Below are 24,196 nucleotides of genomic sequence, written 5' to 3'. Positions count from 1 at the left end.
TTTACAGATTTGGCTTTTTTAGTCTGAATGGCAGCTAAGAGATTCTAGTCAGTGTCTCTGCTGAGCTCTGACTAGAAATTTTGGCAGGATCCCAAAATATTTCAACCGTTGCTAAACAAAACATTACACCTACCCATATGGCTCATTTGGAATATGACYCACAAGCCTGACTGCAGTAGTCAACTGAGCTTGTAAAGAGTGAATAGTGTGTTTTGAGGGAGACCATCTAAAGTATAGATGCAGATCTATATTATGGTGTCCAACCTGATCATTCTTTAAGAAAGTGGTTATGCCTGCTTTCTTCCATAAGTGTTGTACATTTGAGAAAGATCGTGAAATTTAAATCATGTGCTAGTTAAGGGATTGTGTTAGCACACGGCCAAATCCTGTTCTGATGTCTGTATTTGTTGTTTTGGAGTTACAAAGTCTTGGGAGCTACTTATATGTTAATCTGAGAATGGAATTAATCTCTCTGAGTTGCAGGGATCATGTATAGAAAGAGGTACAAATGAAATTGTTAAGGCTGTTACAAAGAAGGGAATTCCTGGAGAACCTATGCGCAGAACAAATTGTTTTCTAAGTTTAGGGTTATGCGGAACATACTCTGAAATCAAGCGGTTCAAGGCAATCCCCAGCACAATACAATATCCTTTGCCAGTTTAAATTTAACCTCGTTTTGCCCACATAGAAGTCCTCTGAGGTGTTAAAGACTGGGGCATAAGAAACACACAGAAATTCAAAACCTCCTTTTCATATAAATGTAGTCACTGGTGAAAGATGTAATTAGTAGTTGATATCATGTGAAACCAGTGTAACTCAAGGTCAAATGACTTTATTGTTAATCTTGCCTGAAGATTTGCATTCAAGCCCTTCTCATCTCTGTCCTGACACATTTCTGGGGCAGAACTGGTGTTATAGGAGGTGGAGGGAGACATCTAACAGAATATTGACAAGTAATGAAACAAAAAGATCCATTTAAGTGTTTTGAGAAGGCTTGACATTCAATTGAAACTTTTGTATGGACAGATCAAAAAATCAAACAAACTCAATAGCCTAATAGAGTTGGGCAGGGTAAATGCACTTAGATACTGTACACAAAATTAGCATTAAGTTCAGCTGTAGGGAAGGCAAAGAAAGTTCTCAAGAGTGCTTTCACAGTAACTTTTCTTGTGAAAAGCCTGTTTAAAAAAAAAAAAAACACCCTTGTTAAGCCCTTGGAAATAGACATTGGTGTCTGTTTCACTTGCAGTCTGCCTAAAAATCGCAATGGTTTATAAGCTTGCTTTCACTTTTCATGGTTTGAGGCTGTCTGGGTAAAAAAGTGAAGACTGCATTTTAGGGTATTGTTTTGTTGAACTTTATGAAAAATAAGGCTGCAATGCTGAGAACTCATGAAATGATAATGTCACGGTCACGTGCTACCTTATTTCTTCCTATTTAGGAATTTAGTAACTAACTGTGTACAACTGTTGTGGGATTAACCCACCATCTCTACCTGATTGTCATTCTGAAGTGATTCCCTTGGAGTTCAGTGGCCCATATATGGGCTGAATTGCATCCAGTGAATGAGGCTGTAGGTAAAATACTTCACAAGTATGGCTTCGTAAATCTAGAAAGTTTCTCCTTCAGCTCAGTTTGTTCTAGATTTAAATAAATCTGAAATGTTACAAAAAAAAATTGTCATTTTTTCCAAGAACTTTTGTTACGCCTCATTTTGTTTCATACACACACGTAACTCCACTATAAGAGCAGTTCAGGGCCGATTTTTGATGGAGAATACATATCTCTCATAGGCTCTCGAAAATATTTTTTTCCTAAAATACTCCCTTAGGGAAGGAATAGCATGTGCTTGACAGTTTGAGGCCCTCATGGGCCTCAGGCAGCCTTGAATACTCCCATAGTCGTTCTGGAACTCCCCCTCTGTCAGCCACAAGGTGCCCAGCAGTTTCTCGGGCTACATCTGTTGGCTGTGTCCAGCTGAAAAATTACTCCTGTGCCTGCCTCTTCTCTCCTCCCCTATTTTCAACATTGAAATACAAAAAAATCTAGAAAACTCTGTCAACGTGGAATGTTCTGATTTGTTGAAGTGGTGACTCCTTTCCCCTTCTTTCTGCCTCTTTTCTTTGTTGCTTTTCTATGTTTTCTGTTCTATATGTATTTTATTTTTTCATTATCTGATGCTCCTTTTTCTGACTTGTTTTCCTCCCAGCAAATATGCAGGCTTCTGTTCAAGCTGCCTCTGCTTTAGGGGAGGTCAGGACACTGTCTCATTCCCTGCTGCCTTCATTCAGGAAAGACTTCCAGGCTTGGGATTTCAGCCAGCTTCCTCTCCTCCATTGCTGCCGCCTGAGTTTGGGTGGGCTCCTAGATGTGGGATGTTCAGCTGGCACTGATTTCTTCCTCCCTCATTACGTGCAGTTTCAGTATGATGGTATTGTTTTTCAGGACTCATAGTCTTGCTTTTCTGCTGCAAGTGAGCCAAGAATGTAAGGGATGAAAGGTGCTCCCAGGAGAGTCTGAGAGATAGTCAGAATGAGACATGGATGTGGTGTGAAAAATGCAAGTAGCCTCATTTTTTCTGTGTTATTCTGGCCCAAGTTCTATTTGCTGTTACATCAACAGAAGTCTCAAAATACTCCTTGTAACTGATTTAACATGCCACTTGCATGGAATAGCATCTTAAAGTGCCAAGAGTTCTATCCTAGTTTTAGCTAAGGTTTTGGTCCCTTTCTCATAGACAGCGTTTGTGGATGGATGTCACACATTTACCAGTTCTTTCCTTTTTTAAACTTAAACAAAGACATAGCAACTACAACACCCATGCAGTCTTACCTTTTTATTGACTAATCCATCTGTGTTTATTGATGTCTTTTGTTTTTGTATTCTAGATTAAGATAGAAAAGGAGCTTAGCAGTCTCTACAAGAGAATGTTTGAACCACTCCATGTGCCTCCAGATCTGTTCCAAAGATTAACTGGACAATTCTGCAATATTCAGACTTTAAAGACAGGTCAAACTTATGCTGCAGAGGATAAAACATCAGTTGATGATAGACTAAGCATCCTGCTGAAGGGGAAGTAGGTTCTATAAAGCTTGGGAACAGCTTATGTATTGGGTGATGGCTGAATACATTAGAAAGTTGGGGTTTTTTGTTAGCTTTCTAAATGTTACTGACTGTAATATGTTATGGGCTACCCGTATGGGCTGTTATGTTATGTTAAAAGGTCTATAGCCTTTTGTGACACTGTTTTCAACTGATAGTGATGGATCTTACTGAGAGCATATTATGCCTCCACTTGTGTGTGCAGCCACATTGATATTAATGGGGATTATATTTGTGTAATACCAAAGGTAGTGTCTTCCAGAACAAGCAAGAAACTTCTTTGAAGTCTTACTTAAGTCATCTTCTCAGTGCATACTTGGATTTTAAGGTTAAAAAGCACTACTTGAGGAGAAAAAAATTATGCTTCAGTGGAACTTAAAACAAGAGGCCTCTTGAAATTGACTCATTGCAAGTAATAGATGCAAACAGAAAGAGGCAGGCGCGTTGTCCTGGGGCTGGCAAAACACAGATGGGAAAGGGCCTGATTCATAAAATCCCGTGGCTAGACCGTAATCATGAAGCTCTTAAGTTCTGGCCAATATTTTAACCAATTTCTGTGGGTGGCAACAGTGCCATCAGGTTTCATCCTTTTTCCTTGACTCTGAAGTCATTAGCTGCTCATTTCTGTGAAGCTGATTTTCTAAAGGAAGCCTGATTTTTTTTCTGGCAGCATGGCATTACCTTTCAGACCTTTCTCATTCTGAAAAGCAATGTTTTGAGAATACACACAACATCAGGCAACTAAAATTGGCTGGTAGCCTGTTCTATTTGGAATCAGTGGAGGTTTAGACAGAAAACAGGTTAGCTCTTTGGCTGAAATTCCAGAAGATGTACATATTTTAGCCTGTTACCTTCTGCGTTACCATTGTCAATAACCATATTCAAATTTAAATTAAGTTATTCAACCTCCATGATTTTAAAATGTTGATTCATACATTTTTATTTCCAGAATGAAGGTCTCTTATCGAGGACACTTTCTGCATAATATTTACCCTTGTGCCTTTATAGATTCTCCTGAATTTCGATCAACTCAGATGAATCGGGGTGAGAAATTCCAGGTACACTTTGATTTAAATGTCACTCGATATGAACTAACGAGCTATTAAAAAAAACAGCTTAGTACCCATAGTATAAGTTTGATCAACAGTGAACTATTTGGCTTGCATAATTTTGCTAGCTTTCTAGTACTGATGTTTAATGATGGCCCATATCAAGAATAACTTAAAATGAAATGCTGCAAAACAATACTATGATGGTGTCCACCGACCAGCTGTTCTGTTCCCTCTTTCTTTTTACTATTCACAAATTTATTTTGTGTTAAAATATTATTCAGGACAAATAATTTAAAAGATAGCTTTTACTGGAAAAAGAGATGATGTGAGTGGTCCCTTCACTAGTTTAAAAACAAAAAAAGGAAAAAGTCTTTTTCTGCACTTAGAGTAATCTTCGGTGTTACTGAAATGAAAGATTTTAAAGATTCAAGCACTAATAGTTTGAAATTGATGTTTATTTAAACATATTAATGCTTCTGTCATTTTGAAAGTTGTTAAAGCAACATTAACTGAAAGACATAATGCTATTTTGAATAAAAACATTCCTATGGGGAACAATATTGAGCAGTGGTGTAATTATACCAGTACATTAATGGATATATTATACAATAGCTTGCAGTAAAAAGTGCTATTAGAGTAGGTTTTCTCCACATAATACTGAAATCAGTATTTTGCTGCTCCCTACTTGATATTAACTGCATACGAGTGGTAATTACTAGCCTGTGGCTTAACTGGATATATCCACACTGGTATCATAACAGAAAAGGGAGGGAGGAAGAGTAATGTAGAATCTAAAATCAGTGATTGATGTAATATGTTCCAGTCAAGTACTAGGCTTAATGCCAAAGAGAGATAGTTGTCAAGATGTATTCATTTCACAGCAGTGAGGAATCCTGCAGAATTGCAGTCCTCTTCATACTATTTCTTTTGTAAATGGCTAGACAGGAATCATTTCCACTGAAAGGAAAAAGCTTAGGCCTCAAGCCGTGCCTACCTTAAATATTATTATAATCTACTACCATATACATCCTTCACTTCTGAGTTTTGCTTGCTTTTTATGATTTCAGCACACTGCAATATAAATATTCTCAGCATTGCCGTTGAAGTAGGACATGTATTAAGTCTTAAGGGCTCCATCTGCTGGCGATACTGATGAATTCTTCCTAAGCTTGTGTACTCATATTACAGACAGTGAAGTTAAAAACCATGTTTGTGTGACAGTTTTCCATTAGTTCTTAGGTTTTTTACATTTTTATTTTTTAGGAGGTAAAATTAACTTGTAATAGTAGAGGGCAGCTTATTTCTTCATAGTTGGTTTACTTTCTTTTGTAAAATATACTACTGCACTAACACTGAACTATAATGGTTTTTGTATGCCGCTGCCCTCTACTGGCATAGAATGACAAATCTGGCTATGTATTTATAAGTGTTAAACCTTCCAAGAGAAGATGTAAGCTTCTCTGTAACTGTCAGTAGCAGAATTGTCAATAATGAATCAAATAGTTCCTCAGCTCAAGTGCTAGAAGTTTGTACTTGTGAGATCGCAAGATCGGGCCACAAAGTGGTCAGAGAAAGATGAAACGATTTTTTCAAAATCTCTAAAAACTCTTTCACAACGATCTTTGGATTATACTGGTTGTTGCTGTTTGGTTACAATGACGTGGACTAAAACTTAGTAACATGTAGGCCTATTGGGTTGTGAATAGTGTCATCAGTGTAGGACTGACTTTGTATGTAAATGTTCTCTGTCATAAATGTTTACAGTTGTGGACACTGTAAGAGACCTTCCATAATTATCTGCCTCCAGATTTACTGAAAAATGAACTGGCCATATGTCTTTAAAAATACAGTGATAACAAATATGTGAGTAGTTTTAAATTTGTAAATACTATTTTCTAAGGGGTACCCTAAAGTAATTTATAGCTTTAAGAGTTATTTTAAATGTAGGCACAAATAAAATAGTATCACTTATTTTAAAGCAAGAGAGAAGTGCTAATTCTGAGTATGTGTTTTCTCAGGTCACCATTATTGCAGATGATAACTGCAAGTTCCTGTGCTGGTCCAGGGAAAGGCTGACTTATTTTCTGGAATCTGAGCCATTTCTTTATGAGATCTTTAGGTATCTTATTGGCAAAGATATTACAAATAAACTCTACTCATTGAATGACCCAACCTTAAATGACAAGGTAAGCAGTTGAAATTTTGTTTGGGAATTTTCTTGCCTCACACAAATGTATTGTTACCTCAACTTTAAATTGTCTCAAAGCACCTTGTTCTTAACCTGCTGCTACCTGTTGCTGAATTCCTACTCAGTTCTTTTTAGTGACAAAGCACGAGTCAGCAAAACATTTTGTCAGCAGCAATATTGTTTAATGGTAGCATGGTAATGTGCAAGAAAGAGGAATAACTGAGAATCAGACCTAAGTGGCTAGTGCAGATATTCCTAGCCAAGTAGTAGGCATGATGACTAGTTGCTAAAATCATGTTTTTTCCTGGATATCCTTCCTTATTAACAAATGGGTGCCTTTGTACAAAGAAGTGTATTTTTTTGGAAAGAAATCACTTGCTGAGGTCAAACAACTGGATGACGCTGATTGCCAAGGAGAATTCCAACGTGTTTGAGAGTTGCAGACATCAAAGAAAAGGGAATGTTAGGCTATGATGTAGTCAGTGAAGGGAGGCATGAAATCTATATAAAATACCTTTAATAAGTGGTCCGAATATAACTCATCTTCTTTGCATGTAGAGGGACTGTGTTTCAGGCGTCACGGGAAGTGGTCTGGATATAGTCACAGATATATTGATTATCTTGTTTTACTTTCATTTTGTCTCCTTTCTTAGTTAAATGGCTTCTCATGGTTTGGAAGGTAACTCAGCTTATGCTAGTGCATTCTTCTACTATTTATGTGGTGGCTGTAGGGTTTTTGTATGATTTATTTGAAGAACCTTCACCATCATCTATGAAAAACTTGGAATATTTATAATACAGTCTTTCCATGTTCTGTGTTTTGGGATTTAACTCACCCTAACTCAAAGCAAAAATACATCTCATCAGGTTGCCCATAAATGTCTCACAAAAAGGTTAAATAGCCACTTCTGTAATCAAAGTTGTGAATGTCCTGGGAAATGATCCAAAAGGAATGACTGCCACTGGTAATTATACAACAGAACTCAACAGGTTTGACTTGAAATTTACTTACAGCTAATTAAAAATTATATTTTTTCTCAATTTTGTACTGTTAACAGAAAGAAAGAAGGGAGAATTGTTGGAGAAACAATTTTACAGCAATAAAGCATTTTTATTCTGCCTTCTGGCCAGTGCAATAGAGGGTTACACTGTCTTGGAATCAAATGCTCAAAACTATTTCAGCTCACTGTTTTCATTGATTGTCAGTCTTGCTGATGTAATAACACAGATGTGATCTAGCAGGAATGTACCACCTATGAAGTAATCTTATAGTGTGTGGTTAATTTTTTTTTTTTAAGGAGGGCAAAAATTATAGGGGACAAAGATGTATTGTATTAATCGGAATGTATCCGTACAGTCAGTAAGTCATTTCTTGAGTATGGCCTCTGCAGGAACATGTAGCAACATGCTTCCTTTGTGTGCTAAGAATTGCATTCAGACTACATCTCCTGGCAGACTCCTTTTTTTCACTCACCATGTCTTTTTTTTTCTTTTTTTTTTATGCATGGAAGGATGACAGCATTAGAGTATTGTGCCTAGTGTATAAAATCATCTGCATCTGATTTGTGCTGCTGGCTTCTGGCACTGTAGAACTTAACATTAGTATAAATAATTTTTGAAATGAAGGAATAATGTCACATGATGCCACACTGTAATTTTGTAAATGGTCATTTTCAAGTGAAAGGTCCTTATCATACCTTTGAAATATTTTTTAAAAATCCCAGAGAGATGGTTAGACTTTAATGGAGGCTAGTTGCCAACATCTGGCAGAAAAGAGTTGCTGAATTAAATGATATATTCTATTAAAACATGGATTTACTGAAACATTGCAATTTCACCTCATAGGGAATTCAAGCCATCCTTCAAAAAGTCTTAAACATGGATGCAATATGAAAACATTTATTGCCAGAGAAATCTCTTCTTGTTCTATGTCTCTTATTTTACTTTTTCCCCTTTATCTTTTTTTTCCCCTTATACTTCTTCTAGMATAGGTCATTTTTATCAGTACTATTTTTGCTATGTTTCAGTGCTTGGATCTCCCCTTCTTGGGAAGAATACTTTGGAAATCATTTTCAAAACTGATGTGTGAATTTCTGTGTGCAGCTTTAGTCACACCCTTCTGCTGACACCATACAAATTGATCCGATTTTGAAGCATATCGTAACACTCTCCAAAATTCAAATTTCTTTTAGATGCCGTTGGTGCAAACTGTATCTTCAAATCACTAGTCACTTTTAGAAGACTTGGCATTAAGGTTTTTTGTAGTGTAGGTTTCTTCCTCCATTTTTTCCTTCTTTTGATTTCTCTTCTTTGTCTTTTGCTGTTTTGTGTCATTACAACTCCATCCTATTCTCTCTGTCTTTCCTATCCATTTTGCTTTCTTCTCTCCCCCTCTGGCTTAACATCTGCACACCTCTGTAAAAATAATAATGCAAATGTTTGGGATCAGCACATTCCCTTTAGAGCTTCTGCCTTTTTCTCTCTAATTCTTGTATTGTGTTGAGACCACAGTTACTGCTTTTTTCAAAAGGCTGTGCCTGCTGTCTGAAATGTTTATTTTAATTAGTGCTCTGTTGTATGTACAGAGTGTGGAAAATCAAATGGATGCCCAACTTATTGCACTAGGTGAAATCGAGGCTGAAAGTGTCCAGTTTTGCACTTACCCTGTCTGTACTTTCCACTGTATGGTACAAATATATCTAAATAATATACAGATATGTATCAGTATGAACAGAAAAGATCTGTTTAACTGTATTCTAGCTAGTAACAATTTTGACATTTCTGTGTGCTACCTTCAGTTTAACATGTTGAGTATATGTTTCATTCCCAAGTCCTTTACAAATACTAGAATCATATAAAGCAATGTAAAATTGGCTTCATAATTTTATGTAAATTTCTTTGTAAAATTACATTTTCATTTTAGCTTCAGTTTTTACCAAGTCTTTATTTTTAGTAAAAAATAGTCACGTGAATTTAAGATTATTTTAACTGTTTTATAACTTCTGAAAATGTATGTTATTATAGAAATTAAGGGTGAGTGTTATGGGAAGTTGTAATACTTTTTTATTCTTCCTCAAACGAAAATCGTATTGTACAAGCCCTTCCTACATAACTAGAATATTTTCATTTAAGTCAATATACCCTGCATAGACTCTCTTGCTTTAACCAATTGATTCGTGAATAGTCATAGCTGAGCTCAGAGTGTCTACTGCAGAGGAAATACTTATTTTCCATTTTTATTTCTAATTTACTTGATACCTTTTTAAAATAACATTTTTTTTATAGGCCTCAAAAAAGATTGATCGACAGCCTAGTCTTTGCTCACAGCTCTCTGTGATGCAGATGAGAAACAGCATGGCCAGTACCAGTGACAGTGAAGATGGCTTACAGATGTTTCTCCGTGGGACTTCCTCTGCATCCTCTCTTCGTGAGTTCTCAAAATAGTTGATGCCAATTTTGAACACATCTTGGTTGATCATTAAAAATGATTGTAGAACTACTGTTGTCTTCAATAGGAGCAGAATTTAGCTTATTTTGGGTGCTACTGTAAACTGAGTAAGCGGAAAGACCTAAATGCAGGGAATTCGTAAGATGTTTAAGGCTTTGTATGGCAACTTAAGCTACTTCATGTAGACACTGGAAAAAAAGCAAAGTATTGTAATAATTTTTGGCATAATATGAATGTGTCAACATAATATGATTTTCTTACAGTAATGGAGCAAATCAGTGTGAATGTATAGTGCCTGTCACAGTAGTGTCTACTCTGGTCTGTGACTGGTGCTTGTAGGAACTGAAAACCAAACAAAACATTTCCTCTCAGCAACTTGGTGCTCTGCATTTCCTCCTGAGACAGTTTGTATTGGCAAAGTCTGGAGAAATGTGATATAGAACTAATATTTTGATGTCACCTGGAAAATCTCCAAATATCCTGTCAGGCGTTCCTTCCCTGCACTTTGCGTGGCAGGAGTAGTATAGAACAGATGAAATAAGGGAAGCCATGTTCTGACCTTTTGCTTCTACTCTTGCAATTTATATCTTTATAGAAACTTTTTAAACAATTCTTTGTAAGTTTTTTTTTTATTTGTTACTTTTAATTTCCTTGGATCTAAGCAAACTTAAGTAGTAGTCTGAAATCTGAAAGCAGCTTTTGAACAAAATACCCCAAAGATGCTCAACTGTCTTATTTGGCATAAGCTGTCTATTTAACACAATTTAAAAGGGTCACATAGGATTATCTATTTTGGTTTGAGGAATCTTATTCTTTGCTAATTAGGATTTAAAGCTATGAGGAAAAAAACCTGTCATTCATTAGGGTTAAATTCTCTGGTAAGTTGAAGAAAGTGTTTCAAAGTATTTACACTTTCCCATTTAATTGTCTGTTCTCCATTGTCTTCCTCAGTTCTTATCCAAGAACTCCTTCAGGCTTGGAGGGCCAATCCCTTTCCACTCCTTACCATTGATACAGTCTGCATTCCCAAATACAGGGAAGCAAAAGCCCTGCTAGTGTTTCACCCTACTAGAATGTTGAGAGTGACAGCTTGGATATAGTTGTTAAAGACTGGTGAAAATTCTAGCTTTATTTTCTTTATTTCTCCTCTGTTCCCTGAAAGGACATTTAGAATCACCGAATAATTGAGGTATGAAGGGACCTCTGAAGACTGTCTAGTCCAAAATCCTGCTCAAAGCAGGGCCAGCTAAAGCAGATTGCTCAGGACCATGTCTGCTAAAGCTTTGAATATTTCCAAGGTTGAAGATTCCACAGCCTCTCTGAGCAACCTGTTCCAGTGCCTGACCACCCTTGTGAAAAATTTTTCCTTATATGTATTCAGAACTTATTTTATCACAATTCATGATTGTTGTCCCTTGTTCTTTAGCGCATGCCTCTGAGAAGAGTTTGTCTCTGTCTTCTTTATACCCTCCTGTTAGATAGCTGAAGACAGCAGTAAGATCACCTGTGAGCCTTCTCTTCATAAGGCTGAACAAACCCAGTTCTCGCAGCCTCTCTRTGTATGTCATGTGCTTCAGCCCCTGACCATCTTGGTTGCCTTCCACTGCACTCACAGTATGTCCATGTCTTTCTTGTACTGGGGAGCCCGAAACTGGACACAGCACTCCAGATCCTGTCTCACAAGTGCTGAATTAATCCCTTTCATTGACCTGCTGGCTATCCTCTTGCTAATATGGCCCAGTATATGGATAGCTTTCTTCTCTACAGGGACACACTGCTGACTCATGTTCAGTTTGCTGTCCACCAGGACCCCAAGTCCATTTCTGCAAAACTGCTTTCCAGCTGGTTGGTGCCCAGCCTGTATTGCATCAGGTTGCTGTGTCCCATGCCTTTGCCTATGTTGAACTTCATATGGTTCCTGTCAGCTCTTTTCTCCTACCTGTGAAGGCCCTTTTGAATACCAGCCCTACCCGCTGGCATATCAACATTCCCGTCACTTCTTCACTGTGGTCTCCGAACTTGCTAAGAGTGTGTTTCATCCTGTCATCCCGGTCCTTAGTAAACACACTGAACATTATAGGCCTTGGTACTGACCCCTGAGGGACACTGCTAGTAACTGGCTGCCAGCTGGATTTTGTACTGCTGTTCACCAGTCTTTGGATTCATCAGTCCAGACAGTTTTCCACCCATTGTGTAGTTTGCATATCCAGTCCATTTCTAACCAGTTTGGCTAGAAGGATACTGTGGGAGACTGTTTAAAGCCTTGCGACAGTCCGGGTAAACAACATCCACTGCACTCCCCTTGTCCACAGAGCCTGTCATCTCACCACAGAAGGCAGGTTGGTCAGGCACAATTTGTCCTTGGTAAATCCATGCTGGTTCTTCCCAATAACCTTCCAATCCTTCATGTGTGACCCATCCTTCCAGGAGGGGATATGATAGACGATATGATAGACTCTATAACTGTACTGGAGACTGCAGTTAGGCAGACAGGCCTGTAGTTCCCTGGATCCTCCTTGTTGTCCTTCGTGAAAATGGATGTGACTATGGTTTTTTCCTCTCCCCTGATTGCCATGAACTTTCAAAGATGATAGAGAGCGACCTCACAATTAGCTCAGCCAAACCTCATCACCCTTGCTGATGCAGCTCATGTGGTCCCACAGACTTGTATATACCCAGTTTGCTTCAGTGGGCCCTAACTTGGTCCTCACAGAATGGTTGAGGTTGAAAGAGACCTTTAGAGATCTAGTCCAACCCCCCTGCTCAAGCAGGGTCACCTAGAGCAGGTTGCCCAGGACCCTGTCCGGACGGCTTTTGAATATCTCCAAGGATGGAGACTCCACAGTCTCTCTGGGCAACCTGTTCCAATGCTCAGTCACCCTCCCAGTAAAGAAATTTTTCCTTATGTTCAGATGGAACTTCCTGTGTTTCAGTTTGTGCCTGTTGCCTCTTGTCCTGTCACTGGGCACTTCCTTTACTGTTAAGTCATGTATCACTCTCCCAGTCCCTGTCACTAGACTCAGAGACCTGGGAGGCGTCAGGACAAGCCTTACCAGTTGAGACAGAGGCAAAAAAGGTATTGAGTATCTTAGCCTTTTCCATGTCCTTTGTCACTAGGACCCATGTCCTGAGGCTGAGTCACGGCCTCGCAGTTTCCTTGGTCTTCCTTTTGTTGCCAATGTATTTGTAGAAGCCCTTCTTGTTGCCCTTAACTAGCTCCAAGTCCAGCTGAGCTTTGACTTTCCCAATTCTATCCCTGCATGCTTGGACAATGTTTATGTATTCTTCCCAGGTAGCTTGTCCCTGCTTCCACTTTTTGTGTACTTCCTTTTTGTGTCTGAGCTCTGCCGGAAGTTTCCTGTTCATCCATGCTAGCCTTCTGTCACGCTTGCTCAACTTTCTGCACGCTGGAATGGACTGCTCTTGGGTTTTGAGGAAGGTGTCCTTGAAGATCAATCAGCTGTCCTTGGGCCCCTTTGCCCTTGTGGGCCATGTCCCATGGGATGGTGCCAAGCAGATCCCTAAGCAAGCCACTGTCCGGAAGTCCAGGGTTGTAATTCTATTTTTCTGGCCCTCTTGTCTGCCTCTTAAACTCCAGCAGTTCCTGGTCATTGCAGCCAAGGTTACCATCAGCCTTCACCTCCTTGACCAGTTCTTCCTTGTTCATCAGTGACAGGTCCAGCAGAGCACCTCCCCTAATTGGCTCATCAATCACCTGTGTGAAGAAATCGTCCTCAACACTCTTCAGACATCTCCTGGACTTATTACACCAAGCCCTTTCTACCGGATATTGGGGTGGTTAAAGTTCCCCACAAGTACCAAGGCCTGCGATTATGAGGTTTTATCCAGTTGTCTAAAGTAGGCTTCAGTCTACTTCCTCTTCTGTATCAGGGAACCTGTAGCAGATACCTACCATGAAGTCTGCCCTGTTGGTCTGTCCTCAGATATTTACCCATAAGGTGTTGACTGGCTTTTCACCTGTTCCAAGGCAAAGCTCCATACCTTCAAGCCACTCATTTGCATAGAGTGCACTTGGACAGATCTACTCACTTGGAAGCCTGAAAGAAATTGTAAAATTGTATTTGTGCAATTAGCTAGAATTGAAATTCTCTTTCAGACTTAGCAGCAGAACACTTGCACCACTATTTCAGCTTTGGGAGAAAGTAATCTAAATGTATGCAATTTTCAGCCGTAATTACATTAATCCCTAAGATATGTCCATTCTTAGCACATACTTGATAAATGCACTACTCTACTGTACTTTTTCTTTTTTTATATACTATATTTTCTGGAGTAGGGTGTGTACTTTCCTCCAAAAGGGGGGTTAAATGTCTCTTATATTGTGTAATTACCCACTACAGCAGCTGTTGGTGTTGATACTGCCACCACACCATTGGCAACAATGGATGAGGTAGCAACTTCCAGAGTCCAATTTTTTCACTTATTTTGGGGGAGGCAGGGCGGGTACCCGTATAGCAGTGTATGATACACCTCAGGAAATATGGTCATTTATTTTTCTTTGCCTTTTGGTTAATGCAAAATTTCTGACTTCCATACTTCTGACTTGATAAAAGATTGTTTATCTTACCAAACTGTAATGCTTCAATCTTTCTTTTTGCTGAAATAGCAGGTTAGTCTGTTACTCCTATGTAATGTCATTGCCAAAGATGGGTTTCCTATCAAGGTGAGCTCTGCCTGAAGATTGGTATTGATACTGTACTGTAGCCATGTCTGCACTTTTCTTCAGAGTCCAGAGAAAAATGAGGAAAAAAAGCTGCCAATAACTTTTCCCTATTGTGTTTTTAAAAAGCTTCTCCTGGATGCTGCCAGTGCAGCATAGTCAGTCTGCTTTTGTATTTTTTAGGATTTGGTATGAGGTACGTGCTGAAGCACACTGTCCCAGTGCTGTATTGCCCTGGATCCTCCTTCTGCAGCCGTGAATTAGTTCATTAAAAAAAAAAAGAGAGAGAGAGGGAAAACCACAAGATTTTAGTGAGGAGCATATGGAAGTGACATATATACTTCTTTTTAGAAAAAAATAAAGAAACTTATCTGTACAGGAGCTCTACAGGAATTCTGTCTTGTCATTGCTAGGTGACAGACTCTCATCTGGACAAAAGCTTCCCATTACAAAGATTAGATTTGACTACTATAGTACAAACAAATCTTATTCTCCTAATTTCCATATTCTTGCAAAATGGTGAATTTATTCTTTTGTATAATCCAAACTTTTTTTTAAGTTATGCTTTTATCCTATGCTCCAAACTATCAGCTTTGATTAATTTTCTAAAGAAATTGATGTAGAAGCTTTTTTGAAGTGTTTAGCAACAAGAGGGAGAAAAATACTAATTAATAGGCCCCAAACTGCAATTATTAACTGTGTTTTGAATTTAATTAACTAAAAAATCCAACTAACTGTCTGCTTTTATATTAAGGAAATAACCAACAAGAGTTCTATAATGCTTACGGAGTGAGTCGTTTGCAGCATGATGTTTTCTGTTGATAACATCACATTAACTCAGCAAGCATCCTCAAAAAGGTATTAAAGTGGGATTTGTTTATCACATGGTACTTGTGCTTGATGTACATGATCCATCTCTATGTAACTTATTAGTAAATGAAATTAATGTATCTCTTTTTCCAAAATGTGAGTTAAGTAGAAATAGTTGAACTCAGTCAGAAGGGTAGCTTCAGCTTTCAGTCCTTTTAGAAATGTTTTAATATTAGTTTCTACACAATAATTCTATTGCTTGATAATCATTCATATGCTTACTAGTATAATAGGCACTTGAACTTGGGTTCTGGAGAGAATGCAGTAGAGCAGTATATGGAAGGCCTGGGTTCAAGAGCTGATTCAGTCCCTTGAACATCTGGCTAACGCAGGATAGAGGTACAAATAGACAAGTTTTCTGCATTTGGAGAAAGCAAGGGCATGTCTTTTAACCAAACAACTTGATAGTATTAGACCTAACATTGGATTCTGTTCAACAGACTTAATGGCTTCTTACTTCTGATTTCTGGAGAGAAATAAGCTCTTTCAAACAAAAGAAAACTGTGCTAAAAACAGTGCTAAACTATACAAATATAGAAATCTAAAAAAAGAAAACCGATGCTCTAGTCCAACATTTTCAGGCTTCCTTTTACCTTTGAGTGTAATTTGTTGGCGTCGCCCGACATAGTCACTTTTACATCCAGGTGTATCCACAGATCTTGGTTTTAGACAATTAAATGATCTAAACATACTTGTTTTGGCCATAAAAACACATATATATGAAGACAAGTGCTTAACAATTCCAGTGTATAAAAATGTGCGCGAGTAACCCTTTATTATAGCAATTAATCAAAGTAGTTTTTAAATGTTAGAAGAAAATATTGATATATTTGTAACAGAGTTCTAAAAAGCTAATTCCTAACAGTGTTWTCCTGAATGTGACTTAAGAAATGCAGTAACGTAATGCCTGCTGGTCTTGCCTGTAGCTAATATTTTGTTCTCTGTGTGTAAAACATGCAGCACAAAGGAGTCCTCCTCCAGGCTTTCTGAGCAGAGTAGTTTATTGTATGTAAGATAAACTTTTTTTAAAAGTAATCTTTGTAATAAGAGTAGCCCTGCAATAACAGTATGTTGTGGCTATCAGTATTTTTTCATGAAAATTTGACTTTTTAGCTTCTATATAGATGATCTGTCAGACAGCATCACTACTTGCTCTTTCTTCTACAGATATTTAAAAGATTTTCCTATTCTTTTTGGTCATCATATGCTAACTGTTTAGAAGCTTGTACTATTGTGATTGTTTAACTCTGGAAGAGGGTACTGAGAGAACAAATGTTCAAGTACAGATACAATTTTCAGAGTGGACAATGGGAAATTAACCTGTTTGTCCAATGTTAAAGGAGTTCTGTGATTAAACCCTCATGCTGAAAATTTACATATAGTAGAGGATCAACTTTTGCAGTGGTAGGTTGCACAAAAATTCCAGTTAACCTCTTGCCAGCTATGACTTTTCTGTGCACTCTGCTCCGGCAAGCTTTATGAATTGCTGCTTTACTAGCAGACTGTCTTAGAGCAATGAGATCACTGTAAGTCAAAAGTTACGTGGCCTTCATCTGTTAACATCTATCTTGTTTTCTTTACGGTTGTTTATGTAGGGGGTATGTTTTACATGTCATGGTTTTAAAGCAGTTAGGGCTGTGATCATTTACCCGTCTGAGGTCTGCCCAGTGAACCTACGAATTTTGTCACAGCTAAGGCAAGTATCTAAATATACATACCATTTGTACTTAAGTCATATTGTTGTTTGTTGAGAAGAATTTGTGGGTGAGTGTAACAATGAGAAAATAATTATGAAGGATACAGTGTTGAGCATCTCATGCAATCAAGACTTGCATTGAAATTGAGGAGAATTCTGTGTCTATACTGGCTGTAAAATTTGAACCTGGAAGGTATTGGTGATTCATATAGGTTTGGCAGTCTCACATCTAGAATTTCCTGATACCAATGGCCAAATAGTTACAAAACCCTCAGTTATAAAATTCTTTTATGAGGGAACTGGAAAAGGATCATCAGATTCTGTCACAATCAGATCTGATCACATCAGATTCTGGAACTTCATTACAAATAGGTGTATATATAGCAAGCATTTATTGTTAAATTAATTGTATAATTTATTTGGAATTGTGGCAGGCCCAGGCCGGACATCTCCCTACCTGAGAACTTCGGCAAAAATGAAGCCAATAGAAGAAAGTGTTGAAGATGATGTCTTTGAAGCACCGTCTGCTGATAAGCTTGAACTCCAGCAGCTGCCTTAAACAGACATGTCTTCAGAGATATAAGAGCTTGTACAAAACTCAAATGCAAGAGGAAGAAGCTTAATTTGGAAGGAATCTGAAAGCTAAAAACATCTTTTCATGTTTGATTTTACCACAGCATATGTCAGTGACTTCTAGACAGAATGTCACATTTTATTTTACTTCTAAATAAAAAAAAAATCTGAGTTTTATTTTTGTTTATTGGCCATGAGTATTTGTTTTACATTTCCTTTGACTCTTACCATGACAGCTTTAGTATTAAATGTCTGGCTAGCCTGACATTTCTAGAGACTTATTAGGGGCAGAACAACCCCTATTCCATTTCCATAAGTTTTTTAGAAGCCTATATCTTAGTGCTTTTCAGTGGGAGATTTTGAAACTTTTATCCAAAACTATATTGCTTTTACCTAAAACCATTGTTGTGAGAGTCTCAAATGAAATAATGCAGATAACCTTCTGTGTATATTGGTAGGTATTTGCCTCCAATTCTGGTATTTCCTAACCTGACTGCTTGACTCTACAATCATAATAATGACTTTAACTTTTCTTTTTTGCCAAATATCTTAGTTTAATGTTGCCTTTCCAACCATAACTTTTTCTTTCTTAGGTAAATGTAGGTAAATGTAGGTAGTTCCATTTATCATATTGTACAAAATACCATTACATGGAATAAGAGAAGTTTGACATAAACTCTCAAGCAGTCAGAGTTGTCTTGAGTCTGGTTTTGCTCTGTTTTCTGATGCTCCATTTTAATTTCTGAAATTTAACCTGATAATGCATCCTGGAATCAGCCTGCCTCGGAGTTATATAACCCATTTATTTACTGTTCAAAAGCCCTTGCAATATCAAAACACACTTAAATGCTTTGACCTGCACTGTGAATGCCCCTGCTTTTGTGAATTTAAATTCAGTGTTTAATGTTACATCAATATGTCTTGTGATTTGCTTGGTTTTGCATTGTTAAAAATGTTTCACTGAGGTGAGACCTACTTACTGATTTGTGTAAATAGATGTAAAATACCTTTATGCCGCACATCATATGCAAAAGAGCACATTGGCTTATTTTGGAGTTGATGTAGTTTATCATCTAAATTTGGTGTTCTAAAAGTCTTTATATGCCAAAAATAGGAAGTCCTCCTGCACCCATTTTAATTTGTGTGTTGTTCAAACAGCTTTTAAAACTGCTTGTCTGATAAACCACAAAGATAGATAGGATCAGTTGTGAGTCTACTGGAGTACAGCTGGGATTCAGCAACTAAAACATAAATGCCTATTAAAAATTAAACCACATTTTCAGTAGCTGACTGTCAAAAGTTAGCAACTGAACAGATTACACCATGAACAAAAACACAACAGACAGCAAGAAAACTGACAACATTAGAAAGAAACATGAAATATTTTCTATGCAATAAAATGTATAGTAAAGGAAAAAATTGTATCCTTGTAACTCTAGCAGCTGCCAGTTAGAAGGTTATCTGAGTTTTTTGGTGTCTCATTTTTTTAAATAAAAGGAACAATGCTTATAGGACATTTTGTTAGGATAGGTTATATAATCATAGACTAATTTAGGTTGAGACCTCTGCAGGTCATCTGGTCCAGGCCCTGCTCAAAGCAGGGTCAAATTCAAAATTAGTGGAATTACATGGAAATGTTGTAATGATGTTTTCACTACAAGAGTTGCAGGCTTGTGAGGATCCTCTTGTGAGGATCATATGTCTAAAATGCTTACATTTTTTTTGATTTACAACACAGTCAGACTTTGTAAATAAAAAATTATGCATATATTTGCAGGTTTTAAGCTAAGCTGTTACAACTAGTTAGTTATCAAGCTTCATAAGAACAAACTGCTGAGAAATTTGTGGATTGGCAGGTGAATGCTTCCTAACTCTGGGCAGCAGTTTCAAGCTCCAGGTAAGAAGTGATGTCTTATTCCCCTTCCAGATAAAATGATCCCTGTAGATAAAATATGCTGGCCAGAGGAAGGATGCTGCCACATGATTTCTCATGGGAAYGCGAAACTAAACAAGCGTCCCGTTAGTTGAATGTCACAAAGAAAGGCTAAGCCTCCCAGCTTGTCTCTTGGCTTCTGGAAGGGTAAGAGAGAAAATGGGAATTGCTTTACTTACTAGGAGATATAGTGAGGCACATCTTTGTCCTGATGTAATTCTCTCTCACTCCTGCCAGTTTTCAAACTCCGTTAAAGAGAAAAACTAAGCTAGTGGAGTAGACCATAAATAGTTTAGCAAGTGAATAACTAGAAAAGCAAGAGTGGCTGAAGTAACAGAGCAATGTTGCCTATAAAGTAACTCTTTTTCAGTAACCTGAAAAGCAAAGTAGCCTCCAAATAATAGTTTCCTTCCCTCTGCCTTGCTCTCTAACAGGATCATTTCTTATGTATGCTTAGAAAATCAAGCAATACTCAGTGCCTGGAGAGACAGAATTCCTCTTAAAAATCAGAGAGGATCTACAGGAACAGAGCTCTGACTACGTTACATATCCCAGCTTCTGGACCATAAATTGTTGCATGCTGGGAATAAGAACCAAGTCATCTTCATGCCTGCAAAGCATCACACATGCCAATGATATTACAGCAATAAACACTGCAAATAATGATAAATGTGTTAGTCTACAGGAGATAATACATTTTATTTCCTAAAAATACATTAACTGGCAATTTTAAAATTCCCTGATGAGTAGGTAAAATGGATAGTAAATAAGTTTACTTGATATATACAACTTGCAAAGTCTGTTTACATTTGTTCCTGTTGTTTCAAATAGAGTTCTTTCAGAGACAACAGAAGTTAAAATAAACTGTAGCCTGCTTTTTGAGGCACCCTTTTTCCACTGGTATTGCAAAAGGTAAGTATAAGCATCCTATAATAATTTAGGTTTAAAGGAGGAATGTACATGTGCATGAGTAAAGGACAGACTGTAAATCCATTGTTAGCTTATTTTAAGCTATGACTAGTAAAATATAAAAACAACATATACTTTTAAATCATATATCTGTTAGGCATAACTTTTACTATATGCAGCACATATGAATTATATTAGCATATAATTCTTTTTGCTAACCATAATGCCCATGGAAGAAAAGAATGTGCTTTATCAAAATGTTAGCAATGTTATCAAAATTTTATAATTTTCAAGAATTCCATTATTTCAGCACATATATAGATACATATGGAATGTTGCGTTTGTCAGGGACACAGAATTAAAAGAAGTTAATCAGCTGCTGTGTTAAGAATTATCTTAGAGGATCATTTCAGAATATGTCCTCTCATTAGCAAACTATTCTTTGTCTCAAATCACATAGAATAAACTTGATGTAGAATTGATTCATATTCTCTTCAGCTGTAACTCATATGCTTAAGTGCTTGCATGCTCATTCTTAGGGTGTAAATCTGCATTAAATAAATTGTCTAAGACTGAAAAAATTAATTTGGGCATTTTAGAGAGGATCCAGAAAATCAGTTGTAGATAGGCAATTTCAAAGTCAGGCATGTAAAAGAATGCTCTAATTTTAGAGTAGGTAAACCTCTACAACTATCCTAATAGTAACGAAATACACTATTCATTACCCATATTAGCTTTCTAAAGGTAGAAACAGAACTCTCAGGTTCTAGTCTATCACAGATGTTTGCAGTAAATGGTAAGCTTAGATCTGGTCAATTCAATAATCAAAACTATTTCAGTAGTATGAATGTACTTCCAAAAGCCCATTTATAAACACATCCACTGTATTTAAATTCCAAAAAAATTCCAAAAAGCTGATACACAAGTACTAACCTTTATTTTTTCCTATAATGTTTACATTTAAGAAATAAGTACAACTGAATTTTAATCTCCCTATGGAAAAAGGCTGCTTTGTTTGATATAGGTGTCAGAATGCAAAACAAAGATATAATGAAACAGGCACTTCACCAATTAATAAATGTAAGAATAAACTAGATCAGAAATGCTGATATAGTAAAAATGCAAAAGCTAGATTCTTCAGTAAATCTCCAGCATGTATGCAGAGCATATTACAAAAGTAAGGGCTCAGGAAATATCTTCATATGTGAACGCTAACAATTTCATAAGCAACATTGTGCTTGATATGCCAGCACAGATACAGCCACATATCATTTTGATGGAGTTTTGGAAAGTGAAACTGTAGTGGCACCTTTTAATATTATTGGAATAACAGCAACAGTTACTTTATTGTTTCAGAAATGTAGTCTTAGGAAGTGCTTCTTCGAGTAAAATGCTGTTTTTTGTCTCTCTTGCAATGCTGGTCACAGATGCTTCTGATTAAAGGAGAATAGGTTCTCAGTACTTAAGGGATTAATAAGAGAAGACAAACGGTCTTAATTAATTATCCCTGACATTTAAACTTCCTGAGAGCATGATGATGATAATATGAGAGTCATTAGAGATTTCAGAAAGGTAATAGGAAAGCAAAAGTTACAGGAGCATTCAATATTGATTGCAATGCAGTCCATATACTTTTTTTTTAAAAGAGCATTGCAGATTGGCAAGTGGCAAAAGTTGATGGGCTCTTGTTGGTCTATTTAACGGAAAAAATGGCTTTTCAGTTGGTAAAGTTACTATGACTAGTTGATAAAGTTACTATGACAACAGGTAGAATAAAGCATTTCCAGTGAGCTTAAACATTACCTGAATTTTAATTCACAAGAACATTTACTTAACACTTAATGAACATAAAATACTTTACAAATCTAAGTAAGTTACAGGCATGTCATGCCTATATATTTACTAACAAACTCTAGAAGCCAGAGAGCAGCTGTTTTCTTTTTCGGAAACTTCTTTAAGACCCATAACTTGCAGCTTGAGCAGAAAGTAGGCCTTTGCGCAGGGATGAATGTAAGTTATGTTACAACCTCCACCCAGCTACTTTAGCTAACAGATGCCTCAAATTAATACTCTCCAGCCGTTGTAATTTACCATACTTGAGTTCCTCCTTAACTTTCTCCTTGGGGATTAATATCTATTAAGGTCACATCCTGATTTCCTGTGCAAAGTGCCTTTGGGATAAGAATTCCCCATCATCCTTTGTAGGAAAGAACAGATCAAAAGTGATGCTTCTTGAAAGGCATCCGCTGATACGCTGTTGTATCATACTCTTTTGTTCACTGGTACTCAGTGCTCTGTTTTGTTCCAGAAAACTGAGGAATTTAATAGTATAGACATTGTCTGCCAAGTAATATGAATCTCCTACACTCTTAAAGGCTGGGTGTTTAAAACCATGCTTTCCTTCAATTTTTTAAAAATAATTTTCCCTGATCACATTGCCTTCTAGAGTTTCACACTGTACTTTTCTTATTGTTCTGTGTATTTGCACTTCTCTCCCAGTCAAAGAAAGACGTATAACACACAAGCAACAGGCAAATGACTTACGATGAAGGGAAGGAGCAAAATTGATAGTATATAAAATGTTCTAACAGAATGAATTCTGTGCTCATTGCATTCAAGTAGAAATGACTCAAGATGAAGAGTTTCTCTAGCTAAAAATGAGACAAAACCTCGGCAGCTATCTGACTGCACTTTCCCAAACTAAAGGTTCATGTACTGCAGAGGTTCGTATAAATGGGAGAAGGGTGAGAATCAGTTCAGCTGTTGGTTTTGCTAAACACAAACCAATCCTCCATTTTTTACCGTATTAACTTCAGCTTATGACACAAACTAATTCTTACAGTTTGAGAACACAGATTACTCTTTCTAGTAGGCCCTTGTCCACCAACCTGCCCTGCTGTCCGGGGAGGTTTGCTGCTCGCTGGGTGCTCCGATGCGGGGCATTGTGGAGAGGCTGCCAAGGCCTTCCCGGCCCTCGGGCTGTTACCCCCCAATGCTCTTCCATGTGGGCACCACCAATACTGGCAAGGGGACCTGGAGCGCGTCAAGTGTGACTGCGTAGATCTGGGCCCAGCGTTTGGGGGCCTGTGTGGTTTTCTCCACAGTCATGCCAGTGAAGGGGAAGGGCTTGACGAGGAGCAGACAGATCCTGCGGGCCAACAACAGAGATTTGTTTTTTATGACCCTGGAGCTCTCTTTAAGGATCCAGGACTGTTAGGAAGAGACCCCACCTAATGAATGGGGTAAAAGCATCTTTGCCAACAGCCTGGCCAACCTGGTGAGAACGTTAAACTCAGAATGACAGGAGAGGGACATGACAACCCCCAATCAAGTTAGGAAGTGATTGCCCAGATTGGCAAGGAAAGGGCGCAGAGTGATGTGGACAAGAGAGACCTGGTAATCAACAAAACAGGACAAGGGAGTGTACCTTGAGCATATGCAACAAATAAGGAAGTGCCAAGAAGACGGCACGATGGAGGAAGTCTGTATACCTTTTCTGGGAAATCGGCCTCTCTAAAGTGCCTGTGCACTAACGCTCATGGCATGGGGAAAAAACAGGGTGGGGATTAGCAAGCTGTGTGCAGCTGCAGGGCTTGTCTCCTGGATCTCGCTGGGATCACAGAGATGTGGTCAAAGAGCTCACACAACTGGAGGGCTGCTGTGGGTTGATACAGGCTCTTTAGGAAGGACAGGCTGGGGCAGCAAGGAGAGGAAGTTGCCCTGTATGTGAGAGAGCAGCAAGGA

At 37.8% G+C, this 24,196-nt stretch overlaps 1 protein-coding gene across 7 annotated transcripts in view; it reads left to right on the top strand.

Moving 5' to 3' along the window:
* Nucleotides 1–17,787, top strand: part of BVES (blood vessel epicardial substance) — a 33,025-nt gene extending 15,238 nt beyond the window's left edge. For 3 of the 7 annotated variants that reach the window (XM_026065728.1, XM_026065729.1, XM_026065730.1), the window contains exons 4-8: nt 2,889–3,076; nt 4,052–4,160; nt 6,173–6,340; nt 9,628–9,769; nt 17,472–17,787. In XM_026065728.1, the coding sequence (XP_025921513.1) occupies nt 2,889–3,076; nt 4,052–4,160; nt 6,173–6,340; nt 9,628–9,769; nt 17,472–17,596 (732 nt within the window). In that variant the 3' untranslated portion in view covers nt 17,597–17,787. The other 4 variants (XR_003253486.1, XM_026065731.1, XM_026065732.1 and 1 more) reach the window with 4 other exon arrangements.
* Nucleotides 17,788–24,196: the final 6,409 nt, after the last annotated feature.

Source organism: Apteryx rowi, unplaced genomic scaffold (assembly GCF_003343035.1).
Source record: "Apteryx rowi isolate R43461 unplaced genomic scaffold, aptRow1 scaffold_230, whole genome shotgun sequence".
NCBI classification, from domain to species: Eukaryota; Metazoa; Chordata; class Aves; order Apterygiformes; family Apterygidae; genus Apteryx; species Apteryx rowi.
This window is presented reverse-complemented; position numbering and strand designations above follow the sequence as displayed.